This window comes from Theropithecus gelada, chromosome 19 (assembly GCF_003255815.1).
Source record: "Theropithecus gelada isolate Dixy chromosome 19, Tgel_1.0, whole genome shotgun sequence".
NCBI lineage: Eukaryota > Metazoa > Chordata > Mammalia > Primates > Cercopithecidae > Theropithecus > Theropithecus gelada.
The window spans coordinates 43974023-43985983 of NC_037687.1; the positions used below are offsets into that span (position 1 = coordinate 43974023).

Here is an 11961-nt window from a genome sequence, read left to right on the forward strand (position 1 = left end):
TTTTTTTTTTTTTTTGAGACGGAGTCTCGCGCTGTGTCACCCAGGCTGGAGTGCAGTGGCGCGATCTCGGCTCACTGCAAGCTCCGCCTCCCGGGTTCACGCCATTCTCCTGCCTCAGCCTCCCGAGTAGCTGGGACTACAGGCGCCCGCCACCTCGCCCGGCTAGTTTTTTGTATTTTTAGTAGAGACGGGGTTTCACCATGTTAGCCAGGATGGTCTCGATCTCCTGACCTCGTGATCCGCCCGCCTCGGCCTCCCAAAGTGCTGGGATTACAGGCTTGAGCCACCGCGCCCGGCCTCTTTTTTTTTTTTAAATGGAGTCTTGCTCTGTCGCCCAGGCTGGAGCGCAGCAGTGCAATCTTGGCTCACTGTAACCTCTGTCTCCTGGATTCAAGGGATTCTCCTGCTTCAGCTTCCAGAGTAGACAGAATTGCAGGAACCTGCCACCGCACCCAGATAATTTTTGTGTTTTTAATACAGATACGCTTTCACCATATTTGCCAGGCTGGTCTCGGACTCCTTACCTCAGATGATCTGCCCACCTTGGCCTCCCAAAGTGCTGGGATTATGGGAGTGAACCATCACGCCCGGCCTTCACGTCTCGTCTTGAGTGAAGTGTCTGTTCAACTCTTTTGGCCATTTAAAAACATTAGGCTATTTGTCTGCTTTTTAAATTTAATTAATTAATTAATTAATTTTTTTCTCTTTTGAGACAGGGTCTCACTCTGTGGCCCAGGTTGGACTGCCGTGGCGCAATCAAAGCTCACTGTAGCTTCTGCCTCCCCAGGCTCAGGTGATCCTTCCACCTCAGCCTCCCGAGTAGCTAGGACTACAGGTGGGTGCCACCATGCTGGGCTAATTTTTGTATTTTTTGAAGAGATGGGATTTTGCCCTGTTGCTCAGGCTGATCTCGAACTTCTGGGCTCAAGCAATTCACCTGCCTTGGCTTCCCAAAGTGCTGGGATTTACAGGCTTGAGCCGTCACGCCTGGCCCCCAGGCAGGTCTTGAAATCCCAAGGTCAAGTAATATGCCTGCCTTGGTGTCCCAAAGTGTTGGCATGACAGGCATGAGCCACCATGCCTGGCCTATTTTTAAAAATAGAGTTAGAGCTGTGAACGGTGGCTCACGCCTGTAATCGCAGTACTTTGGGAGGCCGAGGCAGGCGGATCATCTGAGGTTGCAAGTTCGAGACCAGCCTGACCAACATGGAGAAACCCTGTCTCTACTAAAAATACAAAATTAGCCAGGCATGGAGATGCATGCCTGTAACCCCAGCTACTTGGGAGGCTGAGGCAGGAGAATTGCTTGAACCCGGGAGGTAGAGGTTGCAGTGAGCAGAGATCACGCCACTGCACTCTAGCCTGGGCAACAAGAGTGAAACTCCGTCTCAAAAAAAAAAAAAAAAAAAAAGAATTAGAGACAGGGTCTTGTTATGTTGCCAGGCTGGTTTTGAACTCCTAGCCTCAAGTGATCCTTCTGCCTTGGTCTCTATTAATCTGATGTTTTATAAAGCGTCCAGCTGCTTTGAGGAGGACAGGTTGTGGAGGGGCCAGTGTGGAAGCTGGAGAGTGGGGAGGGACTGTAGCTTCCACAGAAGTGAGCTGGTCACAGGCCGACACACTGCCTGGTTTCTGGGAGAGTCAGCGTCGGCTTCCCCAGCTCTTGGCCTGCTGCCCGGAGAGGCTGAGACACTCATCTCTTGCTCGTGTGTGGAGGCCCTCAGCTCAGCTTCCAGGAGTCTGGCACTGTCTCGGGGCAGCGCCTCGTCGCTTGGTGCCCTGAATCTCAGCTTCTTTCTTCATCCAGAGAGGGAGGGATTTTTATTTCGTTTGGTTTTATTTTGAGACGGAGTCTTGTTCTGTTGCCCAGGCTTCAGCGCAGTGATGCGATCTCAGCTCACTGCAACCTCTGCCTCCCAGGTTCAAGCGATTCTCCTGCCTCAGCCTCCTGAGTAGCTGGAATTACAGACGTGTACCACCATGGCTGGCTAATTTTTGTATTTTTTAGTAAGGACGGAGTTTCACCATGTTGGCCAGGCTGCTCTCAACCTCCTGACCTCAAGTGATCCACTCTCCTCAGTCTCCCAAAGTGCTGGGATTACAGGTGTGAACTACTATGTCCAGTCAAAGAGAGAGTTTTATCCGTCCTGTAGCCCAGAGGCCAGCCCAGACCTGCCACCTGTGGTCTGCATCAGCACAGTTGTATTGGTTGCTAAAATGTCGAAATACTGCACTTCTGGTTAGTAAAGAGCCCACATAGCCCACAGATGTCTGCTACCACCGAGTCCACTCCTTGGGGACCCCTTGGACTTTCCCACATCTCAGCAACTAAAGGTGGGGCTCTAGGACCCTGACTCCAGCCCCTATGGCCACATCTGTGTGACTGGATGGTGCTTGGGGAATATCTTCTGGGGACAGCCCAGGCCTGGCTGAAGTGGGGAAGATGAGACTAGGAAGCTGATGCTCAAGGATTGAGGGAGGAGTTTTTTTTTTTTTTTTTGAGACAAAATCTCACTCTTGTCATCCAGGCTGTAGTGCAATGGCGCGATCTCGGCTCACTGCAACCTCTGCCTCCCAGATTCAAGCAATTCTCCTGCCTCAGCCTCCCGAGTAGCTGGGATTACAGGCACCTGCCACCATGTCCAGCTAATTTTTGTATTTTTAGTAGAGACAGGGTTTCACCATTGTTGGCCAGGCTGGTCTTGAACTCCTGACCTCAGGTGATCCGCCTGCCTTGGCCTCCCAAAGTGCTAGGATTACAGGCGTGAGCCACTGCACCTGGCCGAGGGAGGATTTTTATCAAAGTGAGCCCAGGACTCGAGACTTTTAGCAGTGGAACATATCCAAGTCGCACAGTACTGAAGTATGTTCACAGCAGTGAATCCATAGGGGTCTGTAGCAACCTCAATCTTTGCCTCCTCAAAAATGAATTTTTTTTTTTTTTTGAGACGGAGTCTGACTCTGTCGTCCAGGCTGGAGTGTGCAGTGGCGTGATCTCGGTTCATGCAAGCTCTGCCTCCTGGGTTCATGCCATTTTCCTGCCTCAGCCTCCCAGGTAGCTGGGATTACAGGTGCCTACCACCACGCCCGGCTAATTTTTTGTAGTTTTAGTAGAGATGAGGTTTCACCGTATTAGCCAGGATGGTCTCCATCTCCTGACCTCGTGATCTGCCCACCTCGGCCTCCCAGAGTGCTGGAATTACAGGCGTGAGCCACTGTGCCGGCCTTCAAAAATGAATTTGACCAAGGGGCATAAGGCAGAGTGAGAAACCAAGGTAAGTTTTAGAGCAGGAGTGAAAGTTTATTATTGTTTATTTATTTATTTATTTTGAGACTGAGTTTCGCTCTTGTTGCCCAGGCTGGAGTGCAATGGCACGATCTCTGCTCACTGCAACCTCCGCCTCCCAGGTTCAAGCTATTGTTCAAGCGATTCTCCTGCCTCAGCCTCCTGAGTAGCTGGAATTACAGGCATGTGCCACCACGCCAGGCTAATTTTGTATTTTTTAGTAGAGACGGGGTTTCTCGATATTGGTCAGGCTGGTCTTGAACTGCTGACCTCAGGTGATCCGCCCACCTCGGTCTCCCAAAGTATTGGATTACAGTTGTGATCCACCGCTCCTGGCCCTTTATTATTAATGTTATTATTATCGTCATTATTATTATTTTGAGACAGCGTCTTGCTCTGTCGCTCAGGCTGGAGTGCAGTGGCGCAATCTCAGCTCACTGTAACCTCCGCCTCCCGGGTGTAAGCTATTGTTTTGACTCAGCCTCCTGAGTAGCTGGGACTACAGGCACCCGCCACCACACCCAGCTAATTTTTTGTATTTTCAGTAGAGATGGGGTTTCACCGTGTTAGCCAGGATGGTCTCGATCTCCTGACCTCGTGATCCGCCTGCCTCAGCCTCCCAAAGTGCTGTGATTACAAGCATGAGCCACCGTGACCAGCCTAATTTTTGTATTTTTAGTAGAGACAGGGTTTCACCATGTTGGCCAGGCTGGTCTTGAACTCAACCAGGCGTTATGCTAATAGACCTCACAATATCCTCACAAATATCCCAGCAGCCTGGCCTCCCTGCTCCAGTCCCTGCCTCCACAGTCTGCTCCGCACCTGCAGCCGGAGGGAACCGTGAACCCCTGAGTCAGGTCAGGGCCCTCTTGGCTCAGAGCCCTGCTCTGGTCTCCGACTGCCCCCTCGCCCACTCTGCTCCATCACCTTGGGTGGTCTGGTGTGCCCAGGAGGACGTACAGGGTCTCTTCCCTCCATGCTCGCTCTGGACACAATGGGAGAGGCTTGGGTTTTTCAGGGACGGGACTCGGACAGACCTGAACAGTGGTGACTGTGGCCTGAGCTGGGACCTGACCCTCCTCCAGGCTCCAAATATCCTCCCCTCCCCTCCCCCATGGGCCACTGGGCATCTGCCCTGTGACCAGAATCCAGTTTCCTCTTTTTTCTCCTGGGCCCAGGCCCAAGGAGCGGTGGATGTGACGTGTGGATGGGGGAGGGAGGCTTCCTGCAGCTGTCTCATCTCCCAGCACCCTAACCTCAGGTTCCTCCTGCCCCAGCCCCAGGCTCCAGCTGGGGGCTAGAAGTCCCCGTCTCCTTGGGGTGGCCTCCCTCGGGCCTTGCTCCGAGCCACTTCCTCATTCAGCAGGAGAGCCAGCCACCTGCCTCTCCCCAAGCCGCCAGCCACGCCTCTGTGTCTGTGCCACTGCCTTCCTCTCACCTTCTTTCTCAGCTTTGCCGCTGTTTTCTCCTTTCCCATCTTTCATCTTTCCCCCCTACCCCGACTCTCCCCTAGTCAAAAACCCGCTTTTGGGTCTTGGGTTCCATTTCCACCTTGATTTGCTGTGCAGCTTTAGGCAAGTGTCTCTACCTCTCTGAACAATGGGGATGATAAGAGCATGTGCCCCAGAAGGGCATTGTGGGGACTGAATGATTTAATGCTTGGGACAGAGTGCCTGCCATGTCATTAGTGCCCACATGCTGATGGCTCTTTTAATATCCTTTAAACAGCACAAGGTTCTGATGATTAAATGATAATCATCATAGCTGATGCTTTAAAAAAAACTGATGAGGCCGGGCGCGGTGGCTCAAGCCTGTAATCCCAGCACTTTGGGAGGCCGAGACGGGCGGATCACGAGGTCAGGAGATCGAGACCATCCTGGCTAACACGGTGAAACCCCGTCTCTACTAAAAAATACAAAAAACTAGCCGGGCGAGGTGGCGGCGCCTGTAGTCCCAGCTACTCGGGAGGCTGAGGCAGGAGAATGGCGTGAACCCGGGAGGCGGAGCTTGCAGTGAGCTGAGATCCGGCCACTGCACTCCAGCCTGGGTGACAGAGCGAGACTCCGTCTCAAAAAAAAAAAAAAAAAAAAAAACTGATGAGTGTCAGACCCTGTTCTAGGAAGTTTAATTCATTTAATCCCCACAAGTGTAAAAAGTAGGTCCCATTTTACTCCCAATTTTACAGATGAAGAAACTGAGGCTCAGGAAGGTTGGGGCTGGGTGCTGTGGCTCACACTTGCAATCCTAGCACTTTGGGATGCCGAGGTGGGTGGATCACCTGAGGTCAGGAGTTTGAGACCAGCTGGCCAACATGGTGAAACCCTGTCTCTACTAAAAAAAAAAAAATATATATATATATATATAAATTAGCTGGGCGTGGTGGCAGACGCCTATAATCACAGCTACTTGGGAGGCTGAGGCAGGAGGATCACTTGAACCCGGGAGGCAGAGCTTGCAGTGAGCCGAGACCGTGCCATTGCACTCCAGCCTAGGCAAAGAGAGGAAAACTGCATCTCAAAAAAAAAAAAAAAGATGGAGTGACTTGCTCGAGGTTGCCCAGCCAGGTAGAGGCAGAGCTGATTTCAATCAGCCAGAGGAAGGTCATGACACTGACCCTCCTGTTAAGACGATGTCTGACCCCTGATGGGGATGGAAATGAAGTTTGTACCTCGTGTACCCCTTGCCCTTCACGTCCAGTTGTTGGGGGGCTGTGGCATGGCCCCTGGGTGTCTGGGCCTGATTCTTTCTTGGGTGTTGTTTCTGTCTCTCCTCCCCTGTCCCCTCCTCCCTCTTGCCACCACCCGCCTCAGACTTCCTCCTTCACTTGCTTGGACGCTGCGCCACATCCCACCGGCCCTTACACTGTGGTGTCCAGCAGCATCCGGCTTCATGGGGGGCCTTGAACCCTGCAGCAGGCTCCTGCTCCTGCCTCTCCTGCTGGCTGTAGGTGGTGAGTTGGGGGCTTCCGCACCTGCCTCCCGGGTCCCTGGGCTCAGCTTGGGGCAGGGCAGGGAGCGGGGTGAAACGAGAGAACGAAAAGTGGGTGTTGGGATGGGAGCAGGTCCCCAGCCTCCCAAAGCCTGGGGGTTTCTCCCAGAGCCGGAGCTCCCAAGTTTCGTCATCCGCTACAAGTAGTGGGGAAGAGACATCTAAGAGTGTTGCCACAGAACACATTGTGCAGAAGTAACACACATAGTCCAGTGGCCCAGACGCCAGCCCCCTGAGTCCCGCCAGACACACTCTCCCCCTTGCTTACCTCCTGGCTGTCAGGATCCACCCTCCCCAGCTTCTAAACTTGCCTCCTCGACCCCCATCATAACTCTGTGCCTCAGTTTACCTTCTTTTTCCTCCTTAGGTCTCCGTCCTGTCCAGGCCCAGGCCCAGAGCGGTAGGCCTAGACCCAGCGGTCCCTCTCCCTTCCTCCCAAAGACCTCCCTGTCTCCGTCCCTCCCTCACCCTTTCCCAACCTCCCCGCCTCTGACCCCCTCCCCACAGTTCCCAGCGCACACTGACTTCCCCTGACCCCTGTGCTGCAGATTGTAGTTGCTCTACGGTGAGCCCGGGCGTGCTGGCAGGGATCGTGCTGGGGGACCTGGTGCTGACAGTGCTCATCGCCCTGGCTGTGTACTTCCTGGGCCGGCTGGTCCCTCGGGGGCGAGGGGCTGCGGAGGGTGAGTGGGGCTAGCAGGGGACAACCTGAGGACTTGCCTAGATGGGGGTGGGCAGCTGGGTAAGCTCCCAGATCTCAAACACCCAAAGGGATGGTAATGGAGGTGCTGATTTGGAAATGACAAAACACCCTCAACTCACCACTCTGCCTGTGTCTACACCTCACAACACCCCTCACCTCCAGCAGCGCCCCGGAAACAGCGTATCACTGAGACGGAGTCGCCTTATCAGGTGAGAAAACCAGACTGTCCTCCTCACATTTCACTCCTGTCTGGGGATATCTGCCCAATACTCCTTCATGCCATCAGAGGGACTTCAAAGCCACTCTCCCTGAAGCACCCCCAAACCTTGAGGGCACATGGGACATGTGTCCAAAACTGACAAGCTTATGGTCAACTTAAAATGTGTGAAAAGGGGCTGGGCACAGTGACTCAAGCCTGTAATCCCAGCACTTTGGGAGGCTGAGGCGGGTGGATCACTTGAGGTCAGGAGTTCGAGACCAACATAGTGAGACCCTGTCTCTACTAAAAATACAAAATTAGCTGGGTGTGGTAACGCATGCCTGTAATCCCAGATACTTGGGAGGCTGAGGCAGGAGAATCCTTTGACCCGGGAGGCGGAGGTTGCAGTGAGCCAAGATCACGCAATTGCACTCCAGCCTGGGCAACAAGGGGGAAACGCTGTCTGAAAAAAAAAAAAAAAAAAAAAAAAGGGTGTCTTTACCTTTGTACGTGCAAGCACAGACCTTGCCAGAAATCAGGCCAGGAATTTTCTGGAAGAAACCCAGCCCTAGGACGACTGATTTCTGGGAGATGCTCTCAGTAGGGCAGAGAATATCATTCAGCCCTACCTTGGTAACTCTAAAGGGAGGAGTCCTGCAATTTCTTTTTGGGGTTTGAGGACCCTGCATCCCTTTGAGAAACTAAGAAAATCTAGAATCCTCAGAAAAATCCACACAAAAAATACAGAATTGTGTATATAATCTGAGAGCAGTGTAAGTGTTTTTTATAATTAAAAAAAAGTTTTTTTGGCCAGGCATGGTGACACACACCTGTAATCCCAACACTTTGGGAGGCTGAGGCAGGTGGATCATGAGGTCAGGAGTTCAAGACCAGCCTGGCCAAGATGGTGAAACCCCATCTCTACTAAAAATACAAAAATTAGCTAGGCATGGTGTCAGGCACCTGTAATTCTAGCTTCTCGGGAGGCTGAGGCAAGAGAATCGCTTGAACCCGGGGGTTGGAGGTTGCAGTGGGCCGAGATTATGCCACTGCACTCTAGCCTGGGAGACAGTGAGACTCCATCTCAAAACGAAAAAAAAAAAGAAAAAGAAAAGACAGGGGTCTCACTATGTTGCCCAGGCTGGTCTCAAACTCCTGGTCTCAAGTGATCCTCCCACCTCAGCCTCCAAAAATCTTGGGATTACAGGCACAAGCAAGCGTGCTGGTTGAGTATTCTTGAAGCTCTTCGTTCTTTCTTTTCTTTAATTTTTTTTTTTTCTTGAGATGGAGTCTCACTCTGTAACCCAGGCTGGAGTGCAATGGCGTTGTCTCAGCTCACTGCAACCTCCACCTCCCAGGTTCAGTCGATTCTCCTGCCTCAGCCTCTCGAGTAGCTGGAACTACAGGCACATGCCACCACACCCAGCTAATTTTTGTATTTTTAGTAGAGGTAGGTTCTCACTATGTTGCCCAGGCTGGTCTCAAACTCCTGGGCTCAAGAGATCCTGTTACCTCGGTCTCCCAAAGTGCTGGGATTATAGGCATGAGTCACCATGCCTGGCTGAAGCTCTTTTTAAAAACTATGGTGTATACAAGAGAATCTAGTCATCTATCCTCCTCTCTGTCAATGTTCCTTTTTAACCCTTTAGGGGGTCACGAGATCCTCTAAGACCCCTCCCCTGAAAATGCATGCCCAGACTAGTCATTATATATAATTTTAGGGTTTCTGTGTGAGGCTTGCCCCTGGGGGCCACATAGATCCTCTCCCCACCCCAAGTGTGAACCCCGCTGTGTGGAGTCTGATGTATTGTGTGCAACCAGCTTTGCCTATTCACCTCACTTGTGGATAAAGTTTCTTTGTGAAGTCTAAGAATCTCAGGTTTGGCTCTGTGATATCCAGAAGACCGAGGGGCCTTTCCAGTTACTGGTGGCAGTGAAATTTTAGGGCAAAGCGTTACGCTTTGTATTCATGTATTCATTCCCTCTGTGGATGTGTCCAGCACCTATAAGTGCTCGATGCTGGGGACACAGTGACAGAGTTTATGTCATAGTTAAGACAAACTTGAAGCAAATGAACTAATACAATAATTTTGGGAGGCGCAGTAAAGGAAATAAACAGGCTTTTGTGACAGTGACTGGAGTGTGGGGGGAAGAAACTACAGAGGGGAAATTGAGAAATGCCTCTCTGAGGAGGTGACGTGAACTGAGACTTGAAGGGAGAGGAGATCTAGGGGAACAGAGTTTCAGGTGGAGGGAACAGCACATGCAGGGGCCCTGAGGCCAGGGCGCACTGATGAGGCAGAGGAGAAGGGGGGAACATTGAACGCGCTTGAATAAAACCCAGATCCCTTCCATGGCTATAAAGCTGAAGAAGCTGCCGGGGCCTTGTAGGCCACTGGGAGAAGGCTGAAGGCTGGATTTTATTTGGTGGGTTCCTTTCACTGATGGCCCCCATCCTTTTAGGAGCTCCAGGGTCAGAGGTCAGATGTCTACAGCGACCTCAACACACAGAGGCCATATTACAAGTGAGCCCGAATGATGACAGTCCGCAACCTGATACCTGGATCCAGCCATTCCTGAAGCCCACCCCGCACCTCATTCCAACTCCTACCATAATACAGACCCACAGAGTACCGTCCCTGAGAGACCAGACCTCTCCCCAATACTGCCCTCAAATAAACATGAAGCCCAAAAACATTATGCCAGATCCTTGGGCTGATGGGATGGGGGACATGTGGGGGTTCCGAGGGGGCCTTGGATCCAGAAACAGTTCATGGGAGGGAGGCTTTGGGAACGCTGGGGTTCTTTGAGGAAGAATACGACTACAGGTGTTTCAATTGTTTTATTACAATCCAAAAGTTTGGGCAGGGGGTTCCTGCGGCACCACACATCATCCAGGATGAGAGGGTCGGAAGTCAAAGGTCCAAGATGCAGGAGGGTCAGCCCCTGCCCGGCATGTTGATGTAGACTTTGCCATCTTCTGGGGGTAGGGAAAGAAAGCATGAAGCCTGACCACCCACATCTCCACTTCCCTGGGGACCCACTGCTTCAGGGGTTTCCTCAGGGGTTCCCCGGGGCACCTCCCCCAGGGTTTCCCCAGCACCTCCTCCAGGGCTTCCCCAAGGGCCCCCTCCCTGGGACCCCCTCCCTAGGGACACCATGCACCCTCCAGGCCCCGCCCATCCCTGCCCTTACCTTGGGCGGGGCTGCGGCGTGGGCGTGCGCACAGGAACACCGCCCCCACGATGAGCAGCGACGCCACCGCATCCGCTGCCACGAGGCCTGACAGGAGCGGCAGAGAGAGGGACCCACATCCGGAACAGGAGCCTGGAGAGCGGGGGCCGGAACAGGGAGACAGTCAGGCTCTGCGTCCTGGGGCTATGCTTTGGTCACAGGGAGACAGGAAGTCCCCTGTGAGGGGTGGGTCCCAGGTTCCCTAGGGTTGCGCTTGGGGAATGAAACAGGAGATAGAGATGCGGAGAGGCTGGGTGTCCCAGGACCCTCGGGGCTGTGCGGCGGGCACACGGGGGACTCCTGAACAGAGGCTGGGGGTCGCTGATTCTGGGACTTGGAGAAGGACACGGATTGTCTGATTTGGGGACGGGAGGTGGGATGGTGACCTGGAGAGCCACTGGGGTGTTCTGGGAGCCTCTGGCCAAGCTTCTGGGATGGAAGTGACACCTGAAGTGCCAGGGTAAAAAGCAAGGAGTGATCTCTCACCTGGGGTCATCTGAGCTGCAGCCACTGTGGAAAGAGAAAGAAGGTAGATGAGGATGGAGAGAAGGTCCACAGAACAGAATGCTCAGTCCGTCGCGGTGGCTTATGCCTGTCATCCTAGCACTTTGGGAGGCGGAGGCAGAAAGATCACTTGAGCCCAGGAGTTCGAGACCAGCCTGGACAACATAGTGAGACCCCCATCTCTGCAAGAAATACAAAAATTAGCTGAAGGTGTTGGTTTGCACCTGTAATCCCAGTTACTCGGGAGGCTGAGGTGGGAGGATCACCTGAGCCCAGGAAGTCAAGACTGAAGTAAGCCATGATTGCGCCACTGCACTCCAGCTTGGACAACAGAGCAAGACCCCATCTCAAAACAAACAAACCAAAAAATATGGTGTACGGAAGGAAAGGTAGTGTCCTGAGAAGTAATCTCCATGTTGGAGAGATGGAACAGGGCCACATGGGAAGGGGACTCCCAGAGACATGGAGAGTGACAAGAAATTGGAATTGGCAGCAGAGACCCAGCCACGAGAAGGGGATGCTAACAGGCAGCCCCTCCAGAACTCCCTGCCTCACCTCCTCCCGCCCCCAAGGACCCAGGCTCTGAAGCCAAATGGATCTCCCAGAAGGGAAGGGGTGCAGGGAAAAGAACCCCACTTTCAGCACCCGTCCCTACAGACGTCACCCAAGCACCCATCTCACAAACACTCTGCCTACCATCCCCTGTAACCACTGGCTTCACCTGGGAGCAAAAGCAGGAAGAGGATGTGACCCGGATGGATCATGGTGGGCTGGGGTCTGGCAGGGGTCTGGTAGAGGACTGTGGTCCAGAGAAGTCCCGAGGAACTGTGGGGGAGCAGAGAAGTAGCAATAGCGGATGTCACCCTGCTGGTGTCAAGGCCATCTGCTTCCTGTGTCTGTTGAGGGGGTGTCTCCGTTATTGCCTTTGGTGAACTGACTCAGGGGGAGGGTCAGAGAGACCAGGGAGGCGCTGGCCTGGCCAAGTGGGAATAACAGGTGGCCAGCGGTGCAGGCTAGGGAGATCTGGAAATATTTTGGAGGTACGGC

At 53.1% G+C, this 11961-nt stretch overlaps 2 protein-coding genes across 7 annotated transcripts; one reads left to right on the plus strand and one right to left on the minus strand.

The window, feature by feature from the left end:
- The first annotated feature begins 6100 nt into the window (after positions 1-6100).
- TYROBP (TYRO protein tyrosine kinase binding protein) lies at positions 6101-9871 on the plus strand. 4 transcript variants are annotated; one of them, XM_025368871.1, is made up of 5 exons: positions 6101-6236; positions 6642-6674; positions 6823-6957; positions 7140-7186; positions 9640-9871. In XM_025368871.1, the coding sequence occupies exons 1-5, from the start codon at positions 6176-6178 to the stop codon at positions 9703-9705; spliced, it is 342 nt and encodes a 113-aa protein (XP_025224656.1). In that variant the 5' UTR covers positions 6101-6175; the 3' UTR covers positions 9706-9871. The 4 variants fall into 4 exon arrangements, with proteins under 4 accessions (XP_025224656.1, XP_025224657.1, XP_025224658.1 ...); XM_025368872.1 differs by having other exon boundaries at positions 7143-7186; positions 9640-9867; XM_025368873.1 differs by lacking the exon at positions 6642-6674.
- A 132-nt stretch (positions 9872-10003) lies between these two features.
- Positions 10004-11804, minus strand: HCST (hematopoietic cell signal transducer). 3 transcript variants are annotated; one of them, XM_025368877.1, is made up of 4 exons: positions 11636-11804; positions 10858-10920; positions 10372-10503; positions 10004-10153 (listed from the first exon to the last, which is right to left on the minus strand). In XM_025368877.1, exons 1-4 carry the CDS (start codon positions 11676-11678, stop codon positions 10116-10118), a joined length of 276 nt encoding a protein of 91 aa, XP_025224662.1. In that variant the 5' UTR covers positions 11679-11804; the 3' UTR covers positions 10004-10115. The 3 variants fall into 3 exon arrangements, with proteins under 3 accessions (XP_025224662.1, XP_025224661.1, XP_025224660.1); XM_025368876.1 differs by having other exon boundaries at positions 10004-10156; positions 11636-11796; XM_025368875.1 differs by having other exon boundaries at positions 10004-10503; positions 11636-11788.
- Positions 11805-11961: the final 157 nt, after the last annotated feature.

What these genes read in the sequence shown, in the direction of transcription:
- TYROBP (XM_025368871.1), top strand. Translation starts at nt 6,176, where the DNA reads ATGGGGGGCCTTGAACCCTGCAGCAGGCTCCTGCTCCTGCCTCTCCTG. An exon ending in TCTCCTGCTGGCTGTAGGTG is followed by an intron (nt 6,237 to 6,641) that starts GTGAGTTGGGGG and finishes TTTCCTCCTTAG; the next exon opens with GTCTCCGTCCTGTCCAGGCC. An exon ending in CCAGGCCCAGGCCCAGAGCG is followed by an intron (nt 6,675 to 6,822) that starts GTAGGCCTAGAC and finishes CCTGTGCTGCAG; the next exon opens with ATTGTAGTTGCTCTACGGTG.
- HCST (XM_025368875.1), bottom strand. Translation starts at nt 11,678, where the DNA reads ATGATCCATCCGGGTCACATCCTCTTCCTGCTTTTGCTCCCAG. An exon ending in CTTCCTGCTTTTGCTCCCAG is followed by an intron (nt 10,921 to 11,635) that starts GTGAAGCCAGTG and finishes CTCTTTCCACAG; the next exon opens with TGGCTGCAGCTCAGATGACC. An exon ending in TTTTTACCCTGGCACTTCAG is followed by an intron (nt 10,504 to 10,857) that starts GTGTCACTTCCA and finishes CCCGCTCTCCAG; the next exon opens with GCTCCTGTTCCGGATGTGGG.